This window comes from Cupressus sempervirens, chromosome 11 (assembly GCF_028749045.1).
Source record: "Cupressus sempervirens isolate cs-2001-9-10 chromosome 11, ASM2874904v1, whole genome shotgun sequence".
NCBI lineage: Eukaryota > Viridiplantae > Streptophyta > Pinopsida > Cupressales > Cupressaceae > Cupressus > Cupressus sempervirens.
The window spans coordinates 255,657,612-255,684,404 of record NC_143128.1 but is presented as its reverse complement, the minus strand read 5'-3'; the positions used below and the strand labels follow the sequence as shown (position 1 = coordinate 255,684,404).

At 38.0% G+C, this 26,793-nt stretch overlaps 1 protein-coding gene across 2 annotated transcripts in view; it reads left to right on the top strand.

The window, feature by feature from the left end:
- The window catches only part of LOC149529123 (phosphoinositide phospholipase C 2-like), a 96,019-nt gene that overhangs the window by 53,300 nt on the left and 15,926 nt on the right, over window positions 1-26,793 (top strand). For both annotated transcript variants that reach the window (XM_089807908.1, XM_089807907.1), the window contains exons 3-6: window positions 25,464-25,599; window positions 25,750-25,992; window positions 26,193-26,425; window positions 26,526-26,643. In XM_089807908.1, the coding sequence (XP_089664034.1) occupies window positions 25,464-25,599; window positions 25,750-25,992; window positions 26,193-26,425; window positions 26,526-26,643 (730 nt within the window). The remainder of the gene's footprint in view (window positions 1-25,463; window positions 25,600-25,749; window positions 25,993-26,192; window positions 26,426-26,525; window positions 26,644-26,793) is intronic.

Here is a 26,793-nt window from a genome sequence, read left to right as displayed (position 1 = left end):
ATAGGAGTTAAAGCTCAATCTGGACTAATTTAAGATTGCGTAATATTTGGTCTATCACATCTTGATTATCAAATTGTTGGCAGTTCAAGTGCATAAGAACTTTATAGAGTTGCGTGAAAATTCACTGAAGTTGACTCTATTGCCCAGATTAACAGAGGCATTGGTCTTTCTATTATTGAAGTAAAAAAATCTATATCTTCCTTCCTACAAGCATCAAATTCATTATAAAGAAACCTTATACAATTCATATAATTCAAGTACTCAACATCCAGTTTCATTTTAAATCGAGTTCAAGGACTTTGCTAGCCGAAGAACTCCAAAAGCTTAAATTCGCTATAGAAAAGCCTTGAACCAGGCAGTTAGTGTTTAAGGTGAAGGTTTACCCACTTGGGTGTAGTGGAGCTTGAAGTGTAGGGGAATCAAGGAATAGTCCCATTCGTTGGCCAAAATTGATTGAGGAGTCCTATTGGAGAAGTGGCAGGCTCTTGGATTTCCAATCTGCAGTTTTGGGAACCAACAAGCTGTATGAGTTCAAGGAAGCAACGTACGGGTGCCAAGAAGAAGCGTACAAGTTCTTCCCTCCACAAGACACATATAAAATCACAAAGGGCTCCCTAGAAGTGTACGCAATGAAAGGGATAATCTATTGGAGACCCTTGATGAGAAATCAAGCATGAGAGTAGGCGTACAGGCTTCTACAGCTGGCTCGGAGGGCTCCACGCACCAACATACCAGGAGGTATTACATGGGTAGTTTCATAGTGAGCAACATGTCATAGTCGAACTATAAAGAGAGGAGGGATAAGGGGTACGAACTACACTTTCAAGGAGAACCGTACCAAGGAGCACTAAGGCAACATGTGGAGACAAGAAACTGTTGGACTAAATGGGAATTGAAGTGACCTAGAGACTTGTGAATTACCATAAAATGGTGAAGACTAGCATTGGGAACCCAAGCAGAGGGAAAATGATTGATTCCAAGAAAGACAAAGTCTTGCAGTTGAAAAAGGTGCAGAAAATGACTACCATGAAGGACAGGGGGAAGAATGCAGAAGACATTATAGATGTCGATATTACATTTGAAAATGTAGCAAGGAGTGAGTGCCAGACATGGTGGAAGAATGCAGAGGAGACCCATTTGCTGAAGGAGGCATTACGAAAAGTAGAGGTAGATAAAATAATTTTTGTGCCTATTTTTGACTTTAAGGAGTTTCACCTTGTGCTAAGAACGATGGTGGCTGGATACAATGAGAAAGGTCATAAATTTGTTATTCAATATTTTCAGCAAACCCTTACAATCTCGTTTTCTCCAAAAGAGATAAATAAAGTTTTTGGGATTCCTAACAAGGGGCACGATGAAACAAAGACACCAACCAAGATGACAATGGAGGAAAAGAAGAAATGGCTGGGATTGATGTTTAGGAATGATCTTATAGAATAGGAATGAGATAGCATTCTGGGTAAGAATAACAGCTAGGGATTGAGGAAAATATTCATAGTGAACAATGAATGGAGGTGCATTGTAAATTTGGTGAAGAGCAAACTAACTGGGGGGAGCTGCACATTTGATATTGGTATTTGGATGCTATCCATAGTAAATGGACTGAATATTGGAAGGGTTTACAACTGGGCACAAGTTCTGTTAGAAAGATTGATGGAATTTTCATAGTTAAAACATAAAGCTTTCTACATGCCCCATCATGTCATAGCATTATTTTTGGAAGCAATTCAAACACAGATTTCCCTAGAGCATAGGAGAACCTTGATACCAGCAAGCCAAGTGGAACCCTATAAACCATGGCATATTGTTTCTATCTTGATATCTTTGGAATGAGACTTGGAGGTGGAGAGTCGGGGAAAAAGAAACTAAGGCAAACCTAATATGTCTCTTCAAGCACCAACCACAGATGAAGAGGATGAGATTTAGATGGAGAAGAGACTTGTACAGGAGCAACTTCTTTAGAGGAAGCAAAGAAATAAATTTTGGCAGAGTCATCTCAAGGGCACACGTGATGAAGTCACATTCTTACCCCTAGATGGAGGTCCACTACCATTGATAGTTCCAAAAATCCATGGTGAGCCACTTGGAAGTACCCATACACTACGGAGTTGTACGAAGGAGAAAACACAAGAAAGTGGTCGCACGAAGGAGAATGTTCACAAAGGTGGCCGTACGTTAGCCTGTATGGAGGAGGGAATGCAAGAAAGCAATATGGTGGGCCGTACGAAGGAAGGCGTATAGAAGGGCTGTATGGTGGGCCGTACAGAGGAAGGAGTATATGTTGAAGTTGATGAAAGATCAACACCACAGTTCCCAAGAATCACCTGCATGTAAACACTTGTCACCGAAAGAGAAAAGGAAAAGCTATGGAGGTTGGAATTCCCAAATCCATAGTTGAGACATTCTTGATGAGCAAAAAAGAAGATTGTTATTATCAAAAGTGATTCAATCAATAATTACAAAGAGAGATCGTCCTTATAAAGGAGATCGAAACCCTAAAAAGGTCTAACCTAGGTTGCATCATAATAATTAATAAAAGAATTAATTATTAGATGCCTAAAGTTTAGCTTAAACAAACTAGAGTTAATTAGAAAATATCTAATTACTCTAACACCCCCCTTAAGATAAATTTAGGGAGTAGCTAATGTTGTCAGTAAAAAGTATTATAGCCGACGGGTAGAATTGTATCCGAAAGGGCGCATGATGGTTGAGTCACCCCTTTGGGAAGGTATATGTACATCGTCGGAATGAACTATTGGAGCATCATTATCATTGTAATCGTTGTTTGCATACTGCTTATATGAATAAAGTATCCTGTTCTACGTTACATTCTAATACCTTAATGCGATAAGTATCCATTTACCCTATACGTTAAACACTTGGCATCGTTGCCAGTCGAACCTGGTATACAAGAGGTGTTATGAAGATTAATGTTGAATCTGCTTAATAAAGATAAGAGTAAAATAAAAGACAAGGATGACATACACACAACAGGCGTAGTGAAGACAAAAGTTTCAGCAACTTACCGACGGACACCGAGGAGGTGAAGGAGCACTAATGGAGGGATTGCATTCACCTAGCAGACCGAGGAGTGCCGAGTAATTGCTCGAAGAAATGCGACAGAGATTGAATTTGGTGGAAGAGACAAGGTAGGAGTTCCTTGTATATGCCAAGGGTAGAGAACCCAAACAAAAGAGAAGGTACCCACACGGCTCAAAGTGCTAAAGGAGCACGAGCGTGGGGTGAACTCTTCGTTTCGGAGACACTCGACAAACGAATATAGGTAGAGAATTGAACAACTTCGCTTGAAGAAGATCCCTTCACACCAGGTAACACGGTGGTCCAAAGTAGGGTAGTTGTCCGAAGTAGCGCAGTTGTGCAAAACAACGCGGGTACATAACAAGAACCATAGACTTAGAAGAAATTAACAATGGTAGGACCGAAGGAAAAACTACCGAAGTTTAATGGTGATGGGACGACTGATCCAGTGAGACTGTAAAACATGTGAAACGATCTGGATGGTGAACGGTGTAACAGACCAAGATCACTAGATCCGACAGTTTCCAGCGATCCTATGGGGTGTAACAATTGATTGGTTTTCGGATGCTGATCCTCAGAAATTAACTACATGGCCAAATGTCAAGAAAGAATTCATAGTAGAATTCCGACTACTGAGGGATGATAACAAAATAGCAGCGGAAATATACAGTACAAAACAAGGAAAGAACGAAACAATCCGAGTATATGCAAGAAGGTTGAAGGAACTGGTGGAGAAAATGGAAAGCCAACCAGTGGACGGGTTAAAGAAAAGATGGTTCGTTGAAGGGCTATGACCAACATTAAAGAAAAAAATGAAAATTGTGCCTTCAGCGTCATACACAGATGCATATAATCGGGTGATGGATCTGGAGAGTGAGCAAAAAACGAGCAAAAAGATGAAGAACAAATCGTTGGACTCAAATGATTCATCTTTAGAAAGCTGTAGCAGCGACAAAGAGTCAATTAAGAAGGGTTGAGCATTGCAGAAGGACATGTTATGAAAAATGAACGAGTTCAAAAATCTGAAAAAGAATCCTGACTCAGCGAAAGGTGAATTGTGGTGTACGGATTGTAAGGAGGGCCACACAAAGAGCTCCTGCCCGAAGAAACAATATTGCAATATTTGTCAAATTGCAGGACATTTCACCAAGGAATGCCCATTCAATATGAAAACGAAGGGACATCAACAAGTGTTACTAATGCAAGAAGTGTCCACCATAGGTACAAGAATGAACATGAACAATGATGCAACCTCAGGAGGGTACCGTAACAATAATTAACGCAGACAAGGCAGTAACAATAATAATAACAATAATGGAGGCTGAAGTCGGATATAGTATGACTCGAGTGGGCGGCCGATGATACAATGTTGTGCATGCAACCTCTGGGACACTTTGCCGGAGAATGTACCATGAAGGAAACACCACAGCTGTTGTGCAGATGGTGTGGTCCGGGAGACCACGAGGATTTGAAATGCCCTAAGCAAGGATGAACTTGTTAAGTATAGAAACATGTGAGGAGGGGACATTAGCCATCACTTACGAATAAGCAAACAAGGCAACGTATCCAAATGCAGGAGAGGAAAAGAAAAGGTTGCAACAAGTGTGAGTGAAATTAGAAAAACAAATGAAAGCCGAAAAATCACAAACAAAAGACATTGCCAACACCTCAAAGAGGAACCTGACAGAACAAAATATTATACGATAGGTAATGCAAATGGAAGTTCCTATTAAACTAACGACCTTCTTGCAATGCCTCAACTATGAACTACAATACTGAACATGACACCACTCTCGAAAGTGATGGAAGAGATAGGAAAAAATGGCAGCGGAACGATTGCAATAGACCCAATGCTACTGGCCTTTACTATAGGAAGACATCTTGCAGTAGTAGAGATGGGTATCCTCGGAACCATCCTCATAGACACAATTGTAGATGGAGGATCAAGAGTGAATGTACTATCAGATGATATATGGAAGAAGTTGGGCAACCTACGTTGTGGCCACCTACATTTCAACTACTCAGTGCTGATCAACACGGGATCAAGCCTTTAGGGACCCTGATGCCACAACCTATAATCATTGCGACACAACCATTCTTATTGGATTTCGTGGTCATACCATTAAAAAGAAAAGGATACAACACCATCCTCAGACGGGGCTAGCTGGTACCGGCGAAGGTGAAACATGATTGGAAACAAAATACTTTGTTCGTGGAAGGTAGAGGCCGGAGATTTGTAATCGACCTACACAGATGGTAGGAGAGGAGGCAGCATTGTTGGATTACCAAGTAGGAGATGGTAGGAGAGGAGGCAGCATTGTTGGATTACCAAGTAGGAGATGGTAGGAGAGGAGGCAACATTACCAAGTGGGTAGAGGCACGGGCCCTAGTAGACAACTTTGCGGTAAGCACGATGAAATTTATTTACAAGCAAATCATCATAAGGTACGAAATTCTGCTACAATTGACAATGATCGTGGGGGACATTTCGTCAATCACGTCATCCGACTACTCACCACAGAGTTCAAGATATATCATTCCCTATCGAGCCTGTACTATCTGAGAGCCAACGGGCAAGCCTAAGCATAAGCTATGAATAAAATCTTAGAGTAATATATAAATCTTGTGTAGTCGAAGGAGAAGATTGGGAAGAAAAGCTACCATCAGCATTATGGGCACACCGTACTTCATACAAGGTAACCACGAGACACTTTGTTTCAGTTGATGTATGGACAGGAGGTTGTGGTACCGACATAATTCACAGTACCAAGTTTAAGGATCGCGATTGAAACCAAATGAGGAGATATGGAAAGTCTTAGGTAAAGATTGAATAATTTAAATAAACTTGATGAACAATGACTATAGGCACAATGGGCCACAGGAGTTACACAATATAGATGCAAGGCATGGCACGACAAACACTTGAAGCTCAACAAATTTCAACCGGGCCAGCTGGTATCAAAGTACAATGGGTGCAATGAAATTAAACTAGGAAAATTTGAGGTGAAATGGGTTGGGCCATATAAAATTCGTGATGTTGGAGATAATGGAGCAATAAAATTATGGACGCTTGACGGGAGGGAAGTACTCGATGCAGTGGATGGGTTGAAGTTGAAAGTCTATCATGAAATAAATAACGTGCCTCTGCAGACGAACAACTCAGAGTGTTAAAATAAAAAAAAAAATAAAAAAAAAAATAATACTAATAATAATTAGAAATGTATATTTGTAAAATAAATAAGTGTAAATAATAATAAAGAATGTATATAAACACATTAAAATTTCCATTTTCCGTAAGACCATAGATAGAAACAAGCTAAAAAGACACCGTACAACCTTGCAGTTGTGAACGATCAAGGAGTCCATACAGTATATGCTATATACGATACGGTTCTTGAAGGAAATTTGTAGATTGCACAATAGCAGAGGCAAACACCGTAAAAAAAGCAGGGAAGGGCAACAACATAACCGTACGAGTCATAATAAGAGGCTAGTCATGTCATTGTACGATCATGGAGAAAAGGAACACACCGTACTGTCATGTGGGAAAGCCGTGGGAAGGGATAAAGCTCATTTTGTACTGTACGACGAGGTAAAAGAGGTAAAGAAGCAATTTGAAGAGCGGTTGAAGGAGGGCAAGCAGTATGAATGGTGCCGTACTGTCACACAAACTTAATAAATGTTTCAAAGGTCACATTGTACGGTAGTGTAACTGTATGGCCATGTAAGCTCAAAAGAGCGCAAAAACATATATATCGCAAGCGCTGATTAGGAGGTCACACCATACGAAAGGTTGGGTGGAAGGAGGACATACCGTACTGACCACAAGAAATTGTCTCCAATCAGCAATCACTGTACTATACTATAAAACAAGAGAAGACACTACCGTACAACGGGAATGATAAAAGAGCTGTTCTAGTGGAAAGATTGGATACCATACGGGCATTATTAAGATCACATAATTTGAAGGAAAGTGTAAAGCAAAGGAAAGCGCAATATCGAGAGCTGTATACTGTATAGCCGTACCAGCCAAGCCCTTGGGAAGTCGTATGGAGGATCCCAACAACTAACCTAATGGTTTTTATCGTCTTCACACAAAAAGGCAAGGGAAGTGACAGTTATGCACTTAGCGAGAAAGAGAGCTTGGAAAAAGAAGTTGGAGGAAGATACAACGACTGCAACTATGAACAGAAATGTGAAAACCTTGCTATCCGGAGTGCGTGCTGCAGGAGACACAAGTACAGGAGCAAGTAAAAAGAAAGGCAAGAAAACAACACAACTGGCTGCAACTGATAATCTCACAGCATAAAATTTCTTGTGGGTTTGAATGGAGCAGAATGTAGGAAATGGTGGTAGGAGACACTTGATAACCATCTGGTGAAAACCAACATTCGAAAGGCATAGGTTGAATGGGCAATATAGATGCTTGTATTTTGCATTCAAGACTACAAAGGGTTCCTGCGCACAATGATAGAGACGTACAATAGGTTCTCTTGAACTAGTTTGTTCACCTATCTTGTACACGACCTTGTAATATCGTTTAGAGAACCAAACTTCACACGGGTATTCGGAATACATGGTCATGCACAGGGTGGAAGGAAAATCAACAACAAATTGAAAAAATTGAGTTGAGAGGTCAAGGCACAACTGGTACAGTTGGTATGTGGAGATTTGACACAAATGGAGAGGTAAACCCTCATGGACACGTCAAAGGGTAAATGACTGAAAAAGTCCAATGTTCAGGAAGGGCACTGGCGTTGTCTTATGGACTTAGTAAAAAGTCGCCTCACAGGATCCAATCACGCTTTAGACATTTCATTCCCATAGGTGGCGATGATGAATGGGATCCTACAGGGAAGAGTGTATGCTTGGGCTGCATTGTTAGCAAAAATGATGTATGAATTTATGACACTGCAGCATAAGATGTTCTACATGCCGCACTATGCAATTGGGCTGTTATTGGAGGCAACGACACAGATGATTCCCCACAATGGGCTCAAGGACAAGCCTGGACCACTCGCTCCAAGAGAAGCCCCTATCATGGAATAGACACCTCGACACACTTGACAACAAGACCATGGTCGGACAAAAATGACCGAGACCAGATGGAGGAGATACTGATAGTGGTCGGCCGGAAACTTCTTCCGACGAGAGTGAGTTCGACGGGGAGGACGAACAAGAGGAGGTGGAAGTGATTATAGTGACACCATTAAGATTTCCGCGGCCTACACTCTCGACGACAACACACTTGGTTCCAATAGGTAATCATGACATTCCAGGGTTTGGCTAGTTTAGGTAGTCAGTGATGATGACTCTGGCTATCGTTGCGGTTCAACCAGCTACAGAGACACTACTCATTCTAGAGGCCATAATCGTAGGGGGGATAGAGTCACATCCGTTAGCAATGGCACAACCGTTTCAGAGGTAACATTGGAGCTTGTTCGAGAGGTTTTGCTAATCGTACTAGAGGCAAGGGCTGAGGTACTTGTACCCAATGATGAGATAGACACTCAGGAAGGAGCGATGGAGAGAAATGAGAGAGGCTTTGAGGACACCTGGTGTCCACTTGGATGTGGTAGGTTTAGACGCAATGGTTACGGGATGCAATGTTGTTAGCAAAGCCAGTGGAGGAGCCAAACAGAGAAGGTAAATCCTAGAGGTTGAGCATGTACTTGAGTATGAGATTTAACCGTACACCAGCACCACGGGCGACAGGTATTCTCACACCTGCATGGGAGGTAGCCCCAGAAGGAGATCCTGTAGGCACGCAGGTGGAGGAGAGTCACTCGACGCAGATTGAGGGGATATAACACTTCTCCATGGAGAGCATTGCTGAGCGGATGGTAGAGGCAGTGAAGATGACTATGGGCACCGAGCAACCTACAGTAGGGCTAGATGCATCGATGGGAGAGGGTGTGGAGGCATTTATTGCTGATATGGCTACTTAGGTTCGCTGAGCGGTGGCCTCTACATAGACACAGGCCTTGGATTCAGTAGTAAAGGAGCTTGAGCATGTCATATCCCTTATGAGAGCAGGGTGCCCAACTACCTTTTCAGTCTGCTTTGAGGAGCACGAGTGACTTAGAGTCGAGACTGTAGAGATGCATGAGGATTGGGCCAATACGAGAGAGCCGGTTAGGGAGAGCCGCATAGAGGCTTTGACTGGAGAGATAGTTTGTATATATAGGGATGCTTATTATGCCCTTCGGAGGAGCCAAGCAGACTAGGCAGTGACAAAGAGGGCTTGGGAGGAGTCAGCTACTAGGTTAGCAACGATGAAGGCGAAACTAGCGGCAAAGAAGGCAGCTTGGGAGTTTGAGGGAGCAGCTTGGTAATTCGAGAGGACAACATTTTTGGCCTAGCAGAGTCAGCTACAATAGGTGGTAGTGGAGGAGACGGACTTGGAGAGATTGCTGGAATGATGCAAATAGCTTTGGAGATTCAGATGGAGGCTGAAGTAGATTTGAAAGTAAGGACTGAACAAGTGTGTGAGCTACGAGCAGAGTAGGACGAGCTTAGAGCACGGACGTCTACTACACTAGGGACGCATCCCTCTTCTTAGTGTCCAAATCTTGATGTAATTAGTTGTTTCAGTTATAGTTTGAGTTTTGTTGTAAAAGTTGTCTCTATTTTGTCGTCTGGAGACGACTTTACTTTTTGGAGGGGATGATGTTGTCGATAAAAAGTATTATAGCCAGCGGGTAGAATTGTATCCGAAAGGGCATGTGACAGTTGAGTCACCCCTTTGGGAAGGTATATGTATATCACCCGAATGAACTATTGGAGCATCATTATCACTGTAATCGTTGTTTGCATACTACCTATGAATAAAGTATCTTGTTCTGCATTACATTCTAATACCTTAATGCGATAAGTATCCCTTTACCCTGTACGGTAAATAGCTAAAATCCTAGAAACTACTACTAAAAATAAATTTGGGTCTTGGCAACAAAGCCTGAAGAGGTACCCAAGCACAACAAAATCTTTGAAAAGAGGAGAAATAGAGAAAACCACATGGGGAAAACCCTACTCTAAAAAGAGATGGAAAAAAAGATGAAAGGAACTAGTAAAGGGCTGAAGAAGCCTCCAAACTAGGGAATGTCCTAGAAGATAGGAACAAAAGATGATCATGAAGAACACCACTGAAGCATGTAGAAGCTGCAAAGCTTTGTCAAAAGCAATTGCTGATTTGAAGAACCTCCACTGAAATAGAACTTGACCAGGTAGAGAAGATTATAATCTGCATCGAATTAGGAGGCATATAAAGGAAAACAACTGAACTCAAAGATACAGATGGCATAAAACACCAAAGCTTGAAGAGCTGATTAATCAAACATGGAAAGCTGCATCCAAAGTAGGAACGAAAAGAAGAGTGTCTATATGGTAGATGATCCATCTCATCGAAATGCATAGGTATCCAGCCACTGCATCCGCCTAGTACATAGGAACAAATTTTAGCGCACTCCATTGAACCAAGGAAGCATGAGAAAGAACAGAAGAACCCCTCTTAATTCAAACAAGGGTGAGGTGACAGACAACTGCAAAAGTGGGCCAAAAGAATTGTATGTCAAGGAATCACGATCAAGATGCACAAGAGAGTACACATGTGTGTACTGAGGTGATCAATCTTAGACACGTCATGAGGCTAATGTCATAGAAGGGAAACTTACTAGACAAAGGAAGAGGACATCCAAAGTCAAAACATCACTTCCCCATGGCACTTTAATTGGAGTAGTGCATGTACAATAAGGCATAAGATATGGTGAATCCCAAGAATACAATAATCTGTACGAGTGTTCTCAGATGACAGTCCTCGAATCAGAAGGCAAATCAAGGCAAAACCACTGAAAAAAATACAGATGCAATATGACAATTTATCTCAGTGCGTTTGCAAGAATGCATCCAAATGATGTCTAAATAGACTAGAAGAGACATAAGACTAATACAATAGATAGTACAAGTCATGACAAATCATCTGAAGCAACAAAATCGATCCCTGGACTTGAAACAACCAAGATATCCACTAGAATGCAAAAATGCAAAAGACTGAATAGAATGTGTTTGGAGAAAAATTTGGAAAAACAACTAGCATCATTGGAAAGAGATCTTAAAGACCTTTCCAACGATATAAAGAATTCCCAAATCGGAGATCGGATGCTCAAGATATGTCTCCTAGAGTGCAAAACTGTACCCCTGACTTTCATAGCAGAAAAACCATAAAAAAACATCAAAATTGAAAATCACCTATACCACTATGACGGGCTTGGAACTGACTTTCCGGCAATATCTTGTTTGTGGAAAATGAAGTTTGTATTCTCGAGATATGAGCAAAAAAGCGAAGGTAGGTCCAAACAGAGCTTGAAGGACAAACAGGCTAATGATGCAGTACTAACATGGCATTGATGCCAGCAAGGTACGAGCCCAAATTTGAAGGTCAAACAATCGTGAAGGCAAAAAATGATTGGAAAATGACCCCTGCTGGAAAAAAATATCTAGTCGTTGTAAACATGAGTCAGGCAAAGGGTTGGTGTTGGAAAAAAATCCGGTGGCGAAGGAGTGAATGTGCCAAAAAATCAAATTTTTTTAATAAAAACTTTTGCATGGCAATGCAAAAAACCACAGTAGAAATCTAAAACTATTGTGTAAATGCTTGAAAAGTCCACAAACTTCACCAAACTGAGGTCATGCATGGGCAAATACATGTACCTCCAAAGTACAAGGACGGTGTAACCAAGAAAGGAAACCCCGCAAACCACCATACAAAAAATAGAAACACACCATTGTAATTTAAAAAAAATCACAAACCATCATGCACACCAAAACCACATCACCACATACATGGTCACATCAGATGTTGGAGGGGCTTGAGTGAGGGCCTTCAAAATCAGGAGTGCACACAAAAAAGGAGCACGCGGGGGCCAAAAAGTAGCTAACGGGGCTGTACTCACCAATTGGTGGAGCCAAAAATTTGTATGTGAAAGAGAAATTGTCTATTCAAAGGTCAATACAACATTTGAAATTTAGTAACTGCCATGCAATCAGTCCGAAGCAACAGCACAGCAATGAAGAGCCCACATGCTTTGGCATGTTTGGAACAACAAGATCAGAACCACAACATCCAATTACCTCTCCTATGGTGGGTGGACGTGAGGAATCACCTGCATGCAAACACTTGTCACAGAAAGAGAGAAGCAAAAACTATGGAGGTTGGAATTCCTAGATCCATAGATGAGACATTCTTAATGACCAAAAAGAGATATTGCTATAATCAAAAGTGAAATTAAAAATAATTACAAAGAGAGATCGTCCTTATAAAGGTGATCGAAATCTTAAAAAGGTGTAACCTAGGTTGCATCATAATAATTAATAAAAGAATTAATTATTAGATGCCTAAAGTTTAGCTTAAGCAAATTAGAGTTAATTAGAAAATATCTAATTACTCTAATAGTACAGGAAGCCCAAGCCAGTATGAAGGATGGTACAAAGGGCACTTGTATAGAGAATGAGGGTGCTGGTTTGGAAGAGAATATGGAGGGCTACACAAGGAGTCCGTACAGACAAAGGGATCCAAGGAGGTGGACATTTACTTCCTCAATGGGGTGCTAAACGTCTTTCCTTTTCAGCGAACTTCATTTTTCCTTGCTAGTTTCCTAACACTAAGATGATAGATCTTTGTGGCCACAGGAAAGCTTCACATAGTGTTCGATTGGCGAATTCAAAGGGTATTGAGGTCGCTCAACCAATTGCCGTGTTGGTTCAACCTACTGGTAAGAAGCTGGTATAGTGGGAGAAGTCCATGGAGAAAACAAGTACATGTTTGCCACTAACACAAGATGAGGACACACAAATGTTGGCAGAGGTAGATAGTTTACTGGGCAAATTTGAAATGATATCGCCCCCTTCACCAATTTCCTTGGAAATAGAGATAGATGAGGACCATGTGGAAATTCACAAGGAGCCAGTAGTGCCAGTCAGAGCAGGGAGGACAGTATCTGCATTCGGTGAAAAAGCTGAAAACTTCCTCAAAGAGTTGCAAGACATGGAGCAAGCCACTAAGGAGATCATAAGGAAGGTTCAGGGGCGAAACTTGGATGCCATCATTAGGGCAGTAGAGTTGCTAGTGGCATTTATGAGGACAAATTGTCATATAGATTGGAATGTTCTTATGTAGAGTGGAGTCGTGCATGATCAGTCAACAGATATATGGAAGGCCGAACCTATAGTCCCCTCAACACCTGAGAAGCCACCTCTCATGCAATCCCTCACACAGATGGAAAAGCGTTTTGAGACACCTTTCTGGCATGGAAGCAAGAAAAGGACTTAGCAAGACGGCTGGAAGAAGAAAATGAATTGGCAAGGGAAAAGGAGGTAGAATGGCAAGTTGAGAAATCAACTTTGGGAGCCAAATTGACTGAAGCAAAAAATGATAGAATGGACGCCTTGCACCTACTTCAAGGAGTTCGAGCTAAGCACATGGCTATTGAGCAGGAGTTGGAGCATATTCGCCATTGAGGTTCCAGTCTAAGGATGTCCTCCCAGTTGAAGTATAGTTTCTTTTTGGTTTTGTTGGGCATTTGTTTGGGAGATGACTCTCTAGTTGGGGGGCATAGTTGTAGGGCCTAATAATACAATGTTGTAATTAAAGATAGTTTGGGGATGGGTAGTTGTTAGTGAGGGGATGTGTCACTTGCTCTTCCTAACCAACTGACCTCTATTTAAGAACTTGGGAATATGAATGTTATACTTGTTTTTGGTAATCAATAAAATATATGGTTTCCCTTGCCAACTTTGGTACGTATGATAACTACCTTTGTCACTCTAGAATAAAAGTGATCTAGAATACAAGAAACTCTGAATGTCTTTGTGACTCTACTAGATTCAGTTTAGCCATCAATCTCAACCAAGCTAGTGCAGTCTCCTAAGATAAATGTAAGAGGTTCAAAATATTACCATTACATTAATACCATTAATGGATGCATATCAATGGGAAAACAATAATTGAAGTAAAACTCATTAAACTTATAGTTCACCTTGTAATTTGGATACATGTCAATGGGAAAAAAAATCAAAGTAAAGCTCATTAAACTTATAGTTCAACATGTAATTTAAACTTATAATTAACAAGCAACTAGTGGTAAGGATTAGCATAGTTTCACAAAGATGGATCCACAATATTTTGCATTCAGCTAAACACTATTTCTAATCAACATTACTTCTACGCTAAGCGAGGAGATGTAGAAATTGTGCAACACATTAAAATAATACAAGTAATCCACCCTGAAGACCAACAACGAATTAACAATTACTTTGCTAACATTATAGCAACAATTTCAACAAGTTTCCATCCACTCTATCTATCTCTAATGAGATACAAATGAGAAGGCTTGACCCTTTTATAGTAGTTCAAGTACAATGAGTGGTCAAGCTTGATTCAAGATCAAGGGTCAAGATTATCCCAACAAAGACCAAATCTAACTAATAGCTACATGCTTTATATGCTTATCCAATAACATAAAAGCACCACTTTGGTGGCTAATAAAATTACAATGCTTTTGAGAGCCAATGAGAAAATAGGTTAGGTAGATGTATGCTGTGGATTCCAAATGTATATTTGGCAAGATCTGATTGGTTGAAGATGAGGGGGCACCACCTCAACATTCTTATCTTATAAACTTGATCATCTCTTTGTTGACGAGAAAGTATCTCTTAATACTCAACATTATCAAGCCTTCAATTGCGATGACTCATATTCCCAAATTTCTTCATCTTCATTTGCTTTAATCCATCCTTTCTCATTTTGGCTTTTTGACTGTGATTCTCAATTTTTTTTATTAAAATGGATAATTCGACTTGGTCCAAGTGAAATTGGATTCCTGAGGAGAATTAAATTTAATAATAATCCCTCTATGGCTTGTAGACTTGTTCATTCTCTTGGTTTGTTGATCTCCACCTTGCATTTGCATCTTCACCTTATCCTTGAGCTCGAACCACCTTGCTTGTTCCTCCTTGATGAATGGCTGGTCTTATGTAGATCCTTGCTTGAAGTCATGGACTTGATCTTGTCATTAGTCCACCTTGCTTTCAAGCATCTTTCTTCTCCCTTTCAAAGTTATCTTGCGAAACAAAGGAGACAAATGTATTAAGTTGGTAAAATGTTGTTCATGGACAATATTAGAATATTATCAAGACAATTCCAGCATGATGTTTAGGTGAAACAAACTTAACATCAAACAATCATCATTTTTTTCTAACCTGATATGTGTTTTGGTATCTCTTGAAAATAACAATGCTCACAACCTTGGTTTGATTTGACTTCGTGTTATTAAGGTCTAAAACCTAGATGTTTCTTCTAAAATTGAACTGCTAATATAAAAATTGTCAAGTCTCCAGAGCAGTTCTGTTTTTCTTGTTTGGGATTTGCTTTTGTGAGTTGAAATGTAATGCCCCCTTTTTGGGATATTAGAAAATTCAAAGACATTCATGTAGTATTAAAATTGACTTATGAGAGAATATTGTAAATTTTATAAAAAGGTCAATTTAATATTATGAAGTGGGCTAAGAAGTGACAAAGGAGGAATAAGAAGAAAATATAGGAAAAGGGAGTTGAAAGGTCACAACTTTGAACATTAAAAGAAGGGAAGTTTCATTCATTTGAACATGCTTGGATAGTGATTTTGGTCTTGAGTTTCTCTTGGAGAAATCTGTGAAGTGTTCATCAGCATTTTTAGAACATGATGATGGAAACCTTTAGGGTCTACTAGCCAGATCAGACACCAACTGGGATCAGCATTGGTGGTGAGTTCACATCAGAGTTCATATTTGGGTTACATGTTCTTTTCTATGTTTTCCAATCTGACTTTTGTTTTTATTTCTAAGATTGGATTTCTTTGCATGTTATTGTATTGCTGGTTTATAATGCAATAAAAAACTCTTCGGTATTTTACATGAGTATTTTGCTGGTTATTTGCTAGTTTTAAATTACATAAACTATCTATTGTATTTTGAAATTGTTTGGGATAAATTTTTGGTAAAAATATGCAGTGGGATACTACAATGGTATCAGAGCATCGAATCTGCCATCCTGTTGGGTATAGGCAGAGTTGGTCTTCCTACCAGCCAGTAAGGGTTAGTATCAACAAAGGGCATGATTACCTAGTTGGAATTTTGGGAATGGTTTTATTTGAATAATTTATTTACAATTCTGAGAAATGTAATATTACTCTGATTAGCAGATTAATGAATATATGGAGGTTGGAAACTAATGATATATTTAGTTAGGCCATCTCACCACATAGTATTAAAGAAAAGGATTGATATTGACTAATATAAATTTAAATGAGCCGACTGCTGAAGCTTCAAATATTTTTGATTTCAAGCGGAATTAGTATCCAAGGGAAAGGCATGAGTTTGTGAGAACCGACTTTGACTCTTGTTGACAAAGAATACCAGAGGAGTCAAAGGGACTGCTTATATCAACAGAAAATTGGAGTGGCAAGGAAACAAACATAGAGGGGAACTAAATGAATTGAGGTGATACCAATTAGTAGAAGGGAAGACAGCCGTCATTCTATCTCCCCTACCAAGCTTATCCCATTGGTGTGAAAAGATTTGTACAGAGATATGCTGGAAATAATCTCTCTTCATTGAAGCGCAACTCTTCCCTGAGATAGCACCTCTTAGGAAGATTTAACTTGCAGCCTTCGTAGACGAACAAGCAGTTGGAGTTTTCACAGTCACTTGGTGATTAAGAATATAAAACGAATATTGGAGTTGGTTGTAGAAGTTTGGATGTGCAAATTTTTTAATGTGCACACCATTTGACGAATTCATTAAACAATATCATTTTGGGTGTGACTACAGTGCTCGTGAGGCATGTAGATGATATTTTTCAGTAGAGACAATTTACAACATATTAGTGTTAGGCATCGATTATTATTTGGATGGAAGGTTGTAGATTGTGTGTTGAGTTCTACTAATTGGGGAAATATTTTTAAAAACTTCATCTCGAGCTCCTGCCTTAAGACAAAGGTCGAGAATATAATGTGAAGAGCAGAATATTTACTACTCAAATCACAATATTAAGTTTGGTGGGATCATTAATAGTTGTGGGCCTAATATATTTATGTATGCTTGCACAATAGAGCTTGGGGTGCACGACTTGCTGTTGAGTCTCCTAGAATGGGCTAGACTCCTAGAGTTTGAGACCCAAGTCTATGGGACATGGTTAGGTCAACTCCTAGAGTTTGAGCCCCAAGTTTATGACATGGAAAAATATTTGAACTCCATTGTTTCTCCTTGCATGGAGAAAACTTTGTCCTCTTGATCTTTTTTTTTTGGTTCCCATCTTGGTCCTGATCAATTGATTATAGTAGGAACTCTTTCCTTAGTTGAACCTAGTTTTTATGCTTGTTTTCATGTAGACTCGTTTTTTTGATCTCTTTTTACTTCAATATAGAAACAAATAAATGAGTACCCTCTAATTAGAAACATGCTATGCTGAAGAAGATGTATACTTACTTATGGAACTGATGATTGCAGTGAGTATGCCTCCTCTTAAAGCTCTGACAGGAGATTGCAAAAGAAAGTACAAACTAGGGCATCCCATGATAAATTCTGGCAAGAAAACAACAGATGTTCCCAGCTTTATAGGAAGACTTATTTTTTGAGAACCAAGATTCCCTTCAAAAACTGCCGATCCATCTTCTTGAGGAGATAGACGTAATTTTCTGGCCATTTTTCATGTTGAAACTCCATCTGATAGGGTAGTTCTTAGCTTTCCATGCACGGAAGTCCTGTTTTATTTAGCTCAAGTTCAATTAAATTCACAGATTAATGCTTTTCTTGAGGATATCTGGTATTATCTGGTATTACCCTTGGTGGTAGGGATGATTTTGCTTCTGTTCATGGTAACCAAGACAGACTGAAGTTAGTTTGTTCATGGGTTGAACCAAAGGCAGGGATAGTTCTGCTCATTTGTTTTCATTTTTCTGTTCCCATGTAGCTAAGGCTCAATTAATCTTTAGTCTCATTTGAATTATTGATTTTGGTCTACATTTTCATTTTGTATTATTAGTGTTAACCTGGTGTAAGAACCCCTGCTCAATCTGATTTGTTTTTTTCAATTTTGGATGTTTGATATCTTGTTGAACACTTTGCATGCAAGGTCTGATTTCTGATTTTTGATATCTTGTTTTGTATTTATTTGTTTTGAATGTCAAATGATGAGAAAACATGTAGAAATGAAAAAACAAGAAATGCATAAAATATAGACAACAAATTTCTCAATGAAAGACCACTATATTAGCCTCAAATCAGGTTTGTATAAGTCTGATAAAGACTGCAAACTCATTACTTCAGATTTGAAGTTTATTTCAAATCACAATGAATTCTCACATACTGTGGAAGTAAGGATGGAAGCCAACACCTTATAGATGGTACAGTTGCTTCAAAGGATGACCGTACTGGCTGATAACAATAGAAAATGTCTTCAGAAGTACTGATGTAAATCACTGTCCTTCAAACACTGGCTGTACCTTGTTTAACCTTTCCAAAATATGAAAACCCTTATGCCAAAATCTTGTGAGATATTCCAGCTATGATAAAATGTTGTTACACCTCCTACGACTCCCAAAAACCAATCCAAATTGTATTAAACATCAAAATGGGCACTTGAAACCCTAGCTTCAACAATCTTAAATTACGTCAGACTATAAATCCTTGTTACAAAGTGAAAATGATGCCAAATAGATGCCATGATCAGATTGCAAATGTGGTCGATTTCTATCAACATCCAAAACCCTAGTTTCCCAAGAAATGTGAAAATCTGCAATAAATAGTGTAAGTTTTCTGCAAATTCTGATAACACAATACTGATATAAAACTTTAGCCTTGCTGGAGATGATCCTTATATATTCAGGATAGAATATTTTGCGTTCTTGTAGTATGAGGTATTATTCTGAAAAATGTTTTTGTCTCTGCTATAAGTCGCTTAAGGCAGTAATGCTAGAGCCCAAGGTTAAGAGTGCCTTGTAAGTATCTCATAATGTGTTTGACTGCAACTAGGTGAATCTCCTTTGGCTCACGCATAAATTAACTTAAGGTATTAATAGTATGCAAATATTAGGTATTGTATTTACCAAGTAGAGAAGAGACCCAATCATCTATCTATAAAGAGTAGAATCTATGGAAGGTGATTCTACTGCCGCTTCCTTAAGTTTTTGTAGATTAGTCTCCATTGGAGAAGACATAGGTCTGCAGTTCCACATTCCAAATCTTCAAGATGTCTAGTGTATACTTTCCTTGATTAAGTATGATGTTGTTAGAGTTTTGCCACACTTCCAGTCCTAAGAAGTAATGAAGGAGCCCTAAATCTTTCATATCAAATTCTTTGATTAAATTTCTTTTGCATTGATCTATTCACCTGTGATTAACAAATCATCAACATATAGTATCAAAATTATCATATCATCTTTATTCCTTTTATAATAGAGATTTGGATCAACTTCATTATTAGAGAATCCTAAACTGGTGAGATATGTATCAATTCTTTCATACCATGCCTTGGGAGCCTGTTTAAACCCATAGAGAACTTTCTTGAGTCTGCAAACAAAGATTTTAGGATTATGAGTTTCAAATTCTTCAAGTTGTTCCAAATATACCTCTTTTATAACCTTTCCATTCAAAAATGTTGTTTTCACATCCATCTGATGTACTTTCCATCCCTTCAATGCTGCAATAGATAGGACTGCTCTTACAGAGGTGTATCTGACAATTGGAGCAAAGGTTTCTTCATAATCAATTCCCTCCTGAGAGAATCCTCTGGCTACAAATCTGGCTTTATATTTTTCAATGCTACCATTAGCAACATATTTGATTTTAAATATCCACTTAGAAGAAACAACAGATTTTCCTTTAGGCCTTGGAACAATTTCCCAAATATCTTTCTTAATAATGGATTGGTATTCTTCCGTCATAGCATCCTTCCAAGCTGTATGTTTAATAGCATTTGAAACATTGGTTGGTTCTGATTTAGATAAATCACTCATGTTTGCTGCATAGCTAGAAAATCTTTTGGGTCTTTTGCTTTCTCTGAAGGTTCCAGATGGTGCAACAAAGTCTTGTGCTTCCTCTACAATCTTAATAGCCCAAAGTGGTCTTTTCTTAGGATTTAGATCAAGATTTTGAATTTCACCTTCAATTTTTTCAATGTTCTCCCTTTGAAACTTAGATTCATGATTTTTTTCAGAACTAGGTATATGTGTAAGATCTTCATAACCTAGGGCTCTTCTGAATGCTAAATCTTTTTCAAATATTACATCCCTACTAAGTTCAATGTTTTTATGACCAAGTATGTAGACTCTATATGCTTTAGATGTTTCACTATACTCGACAAAAATACCTTTCCTCTCGAAAGGTTCTTGCTTAGTTCTCTTTTCTTTTGGAACATATATGTATACTAGGCACCCAAATATCCTAAGATGACTTATATTTGGTTTAATTTTAGAAAAGACTTCTTCAGGAGTTTTATCTCTAAGGTGGGAGTGAAGACTTCTGTTTTAAATATAGATAATAGTATAGGAGGCTTTTGCCCAAAGATAATATTCTAAGTTTTGATGAAATATCATAGCTCTTGTTGCTTCTATGATTGTTTTATTCTTCCTTTCTGCTACTTTGTTTTGGTGTGGATTATAAGGAACAATATACTCCCTCTTAATTCCTGCTTTACAAAAATCTTCAAACAAATTTGAAGTATATTCCCCTCCATTATCAGTCTTTAAGAGTTTTAATTTTGTGTCTTGATAGCTTTTCAGTTAAAGAATTGAATTCTTTAAATTTCTTAAGGATTTTTTCTGATTTTGTACATTTTAAGAAGTAAATCCATGTTTTCCTAGAGAAATCATCTATAAAAAGAATATAGTATCAGAATCCTCCAAGAGAAGGAACAAACATAGGTCCACATAAATCTGAGTGGACTAATTCTAAAATATTTTTAGTTTTTCTAGTGCTATCTTGAAATGGACTTTTGGCATTCTTATCTAGATTGCATCCTTTGCATATGCTTGAATGATCTTTATTCAACTTAGGTAAACCGGTAACCATCTTTTCCATAATCGATAAGGCTTTGAAGTTTAAATGTCCTAACCTTCTATGCCACATTTTGTTTATATCAGAAGCTTCATGAAAGGCTTGAATAGGTTCTATATTTAATTCATACAAGTATCCCTTTCTTTGACCAATCAACTTTGATTTCTTAAATGAAGAGTTCTTAGACCAGGTCATTACTTTACCGTCCATGAATGCAACCTTATGTCCATCATCTTCAAGTGCTATAATAGAAATTGGATTCCTCTTGATTCCCGGTACATAGAGTACTCTTTTGAGATGAAGAGAAATACTCGACTTCAGTCCCAAGGTGCAGTTTCCAATTCCTTTGACAGAATGAGTGGAATTATTACCTATGGTAACTTTGTCATTAACTTCTTTTGATATTGAGTCTAGTACTTCTTTATATCCAGTAATGTGTCAAGATGATCCACTATCAAATCCCCATGCTTTGCTTGATACTTCATTTGATAGCGCTGAATACAATACATGTTTCTTAGGATCATAGTTTTCCCTTTCTTGGTAACGTTTGTACAGTTTACTTGCTACTTTGTATTTTTAGGGCAATTAGATTTATAGTGTCCAAATTTTTCACATTTGAAGCATTTTATTTTGGATAAATCTTTCTTAGGTTTGTCATTTCTTTGATTACCCTTCTTCTTGAAGTGCTTCTTCTTACTTTTATAGGAATTTGTGTTTAGGACATGAAGTTCTTCATCTTCAGTTTTTAATTTTCCTCCTTTTTTGAGTTGCTTAGATTCTTCTTGTAGACAATCTCCTTTAAGTCTATTGAAGTCTGGAAGTTTGTCTCTAGCACTTACTCCTTGTGAGAATGTTTCCCATGAATCCGGTAACCCATCTATAGCCATAAGTGATAGCTATTTGTCTTCAATTATGGTCCCTATACTTGCAATTTTATCTCATAGACTAGCCACCCTTAGGAAGTAGGAATTCATAGATTCTCCCTTCTCTTTATATGAATTAGTTGCCTTTTTAGTGCAAGGGTTCTAGCTGCATTGTTAACCTTATATGCATTTAATAATGCACTCATCATATTAAATGCTGTATGATGTTTCATTAGCATAGGTACTATTTCATTTTTAACTCTGTCTTAAATGATTTGCATGACTTTTCTGTTTCTTTTACTCCAAATAGTTTTATGAGGACCAGCATCAAGTTGCTTGGATTCCTTATCAACAACCTGTATTAAATCATTGTCTTCAAGAATCATCATAATTCTGAATTTCCAAACAACGAAGTGGTTTTTTCCATCAAACCTATCTTTGGGTCTGTTTGCGCTAGCCATTGAAGGTAGAAGGTTGTTGCTAGATATTTAAATCTAATTGTTAATTTGCAAAGCCTAGGTTCAACTACTAGAGCTCTGATACCATGTAAGTTTTCTGCAAATTCTGATAACACAATACTGATATAAAACCTTAGCCTTGCTGGAGATAATCCTTATATATTCAGGATAGAATATTTTGTGTTCTTGGAGTATGAGGTATTATTCTGAAAAATGTTTTTGTCTCTTCTATAAGTCGCTTAAGGCAGCAATGCTAGAGGAGCAGACTTTTTGTAATTCGGGTGTCCTCTATCCACATTCTTACCTCTCTTTATAGTAACCCAAGGGACATGTCCTTATGAAGGACATGACCCTTTCTAGGTCGGCCCTCCACAAGATATATTAAGTTACCAAGATTGGGGCCTCCATTGGATTGACTAATAGTTAGTTAAACTAACTACAATTAGGCAGTTAATACATCAAGAGAATGTTCCCAATTGGATTGTGATCTGCATTATAATTTAGTATATTTTAAAGGCCAATTCACTTAAAGAAATTCTTTCTTTATCAGATATTGTACGATCTGCAGATTCAGATCAGTATGATGTCAGAGTTACAGAATTAACAAATATCATATATATGGATGCCAAAATCTGCCATAGAATTCTGAAGGGCAAATCTGTAATATTTCCTCACTTTGTCAATACCCACTTGGAAAATTTGGCAACAAAACTCTTTTAAATTGTCACAAACCCTAGCCAAAGCTAATATGATGTCAGAGTTACAGAATTAACAAATATCATATATATGGATGCCAAAATCTGCCATAGAACTCTGAAGGGCAAATCTGTAATATTTCCTCACTTTGTCAATACCCACTTGGAAAATTTGGCAACAGAACTCTTTTAAATTGTCACAAACCCTAGCCAAAGCTAATTAAATCCTGGCAGCTGTAAACCTGCAAAAAAAAGTACCATTTCCAGCTCCTTCTCAATTTCAAATGATGGCAAAATCTCAATGGAAAACCTCGGATGGATTTACCTCTCTAAGTGGTGTTGGGTTTTTGTTGAAACCACTGAATTCTAAGGGTTTCCGTACTCAAAACAAGCTGAACCAAATAGTTGCAACCAAAATGGAAATTCTCCAGCAATAACAAAATGCTCAAAATGATCCCAATGATTTGACCCTTTTTTTTTTCAAAGGTTCAGCGGAGTCTTTTAGAAGATTATGATTTAACCTCCTTAACAGCTTATATAGGAACATATAATAAAGTGATTCATAGATTTTAATTTATTCACTTTATTTCTTTTTAATTAAATTCAGTAATATTAAGTCATCCTTTTGAATTGATAATTATTTTTGGATAACTTAATCAATTAATTTAATTAATATCTCTTATGGGAAATTTGGGGTCATTACACTCAGCCTTACAGTCTGGGGCAGACCATTGTAAACGTCTAAAATTACAAATGGAAAATGCATTTTTTGTGCATTCTTCTATGTTTTACCATGTCCCTAAGTTGAATCCTTTGTTTCCTGTGGTCGGAGATGTTATTCCTTCTTAACTGTATTGTGACTATGGTACTAAAGGCCAGTGCTAATTAAATTTTGGTTGTTTGTTTGTTCATTCTTTCTCGGTGACAACTTTCTCTCACGGTTTCTTAATGATAGCTCTTTTTAGAGATACATTCCCCAATAAGCTATAATTTTTTAATTATTCCTAAATATTTCTTTATTGCTAACTTGCTTCTATTTCCCCAACATGACACCTTTATTAAAATATTTTGTATCCTCATTTGGGAATTAAGGATAGGATCTGCATAAGCTAAACTAATTAAAAGGGGATGTTACAGTCTTCCCCTAGTGAAACCAGACTGAAATTCAGAGTTTTGGATGCACTTAAGAATTTTCTTAGTTATGATGTTGCGAGAAATTCAACAAAGGTATCTTAGTAGATCTTTTACTATTCTCTCAGGCTGTGATTTCTTTGGTCTATCTTATAAGTGTGACTGTGCAGGATTAATATTGGTGGTTTGCATAACTAAAATCCTGTTGCAGATGAATTCTTTTGTAGAATACCAAAATTTATGAAGGAGTTGGGTTGGAAAACCATCAGGCCCAAAGGTTTTGTCTGTGCATAACAGACTTCAGGGATTGCCTGAATGAGCTTGCTTGTTTTACATGGTTGTGATAATGACAAGAATGTGCTAAAAGAAAATGTTCTTTTATTTCCATCTGTCAAATGCAGATTCTGTTAATAGCATTGCTACTTGGATGCAGGAGTGAACAGGATACTGGTGTGCATCACTTGTGGTTGACATGCAGAGTCACTAAAACTTGGGTGCATAGGAAAAAGGCTTACTTTATACTGGGCAATAATACAATATATGTGCATATGCATAGTTATACAAAAATCTATTAGAAATTCAAAATAGGTATACAGGTATGGGGTAAAGGTGTGCACTGGCTTTGCGTCTGTAAAATTTGTAATGGCTGTAAAATATAGTTCTACTTGTGACCCCTGTTTCATTTGGGCCATCATTCATTGCTTTTCATCTTTTTTTTGCAATACATTTTTATCATTTGGCAAAAATCTGTATTTTGGTTGCTTAATTTTTTCTGTATTGTCGTGGACATAAGTCTATGAAATCGGTCTTCCATGTAAATTCATCCTGTTTTAGCATATGAGTTAGCCTTGCCAGTGGCCAACCAGTACATGAGCAAGATAAGATTGTATTTGGTATTTCTTTTGAATCGTACTCCCAATATTTTCACGGTTCCAATATGTTAGTTTTTTTTTTTGCATGTTTAGCCTTTAGTCTTATATAAGATGATGTATTCTTAAAAGTAATCAACTTACTTTAACATTGTTCCACGAGTTTGTATGTTGTTTGGTCCGCTGGGTAGGTACTGGATGCTATCTATTTACTGACTTTTGCTTACAAGTTTTTAATTTTGAATTGGATCCACACATTTGTTTAAAAAAACCTCCGTTTTAAAACTATTTCTAATAAACTTTGGTTATTTTGGATCTGCCCAGAACACTGACTACTCCTGTGAAGTTTATTAAATGCATTCAATCAATAAAAGACCATGCATTTGTTGCATCAGAGTATCCTGTAATTATAACTTTGGAGGATCATCTTAGTCCAGAGCTCCAGGCCAAATTAGCCAAGGTAATTTGTGCATGTGTTCAAGGGAGCTATAGTTGGCCCGCTCCCTTACCCTCTAGCCAATATGCCCTGATTTTTTATTCTTTTAATTGCAAATAGTTTCAGAATGTATTTCCAACTTGATTTATATTTTTCAAAATAATGCTGTGACAGATGATGACTGAAACCTTTGGGGGTATGCTCTTCTACCCAGATTCAAATGACTACAAAGTGCTCCCTTCACCAGAAGATCTGAAACGTCATATAATCATCTCAACTAAACCACCCAAGGAATACCTGGAAAGAAACGATTTGGAAAATCTTGAGAGTGGGGGCAAAGTGGGAAAAAATGCCGATGAAGAGGAAACATGGGGAGATGAAATCCCAGATTTTGAGAATGTGGAGCCTGATGAAAAGGTTTCGTCCTATCAATCACTTCCAGTTGCATAGATTGTGTTAAATTTCATTTTAATTCTGCTCTTCTTCCCTTGATCTCTTTTCATATTTTATTTTCTCGTTAATGTTGCTAATAGGACATACTGCATGCTGCATAACAAGTGTACTTATGCTTCCAGCTTTCCTCTTGGACTGATAGTTTTAAGTGCTTTGGATTTTAGGATGTACATGGTGTTGCCTCTCCAGAAGAAGATATGGATGATGACAGTGGAGTTTCTCAAGAGAAAAAGGAAGCACCAGAGTACAAACAACTTATTGCCATTCGTGGTGGAAAAGTTAAAGGACTATCGTTGAAAGATACACTTAGAGTTGATGAAGACTATGTTAAACGTATCAGTTTAAGTTTGCCAAAATTGAAAAAACTTGCAAAGCTGTACCCAGATCACATTGTTAGGTAAGGCAGTATTTGTTTTTATTATCCTTTGTTTTTCTGTTTTATTCTTTTATGTAAGCTTACAAATGCTTGTTGTGCATTCTTCAATATTTTGTGACAGATTTACCCAGAAAAACTTATTGAGGATATATCCAGAGAGTACACGTATCAATTCCTCAAATGGTAACCCACTTCTTGCTTGGACACATGGTGCACAGATGGTCGCATTCAATATGCAGGTTCTTTTTCAGTCTTCCCTATAGCGAGTGCTGGCATTTTTGGCTATGTTGGTCACTTAAAAGCTACTATCCCACATAATTTGTTAACGCTATTTATAACTTTTCATTTAGACCTAATTCAGTGAGTTTTCTATCCTCTAGAACTGAAAT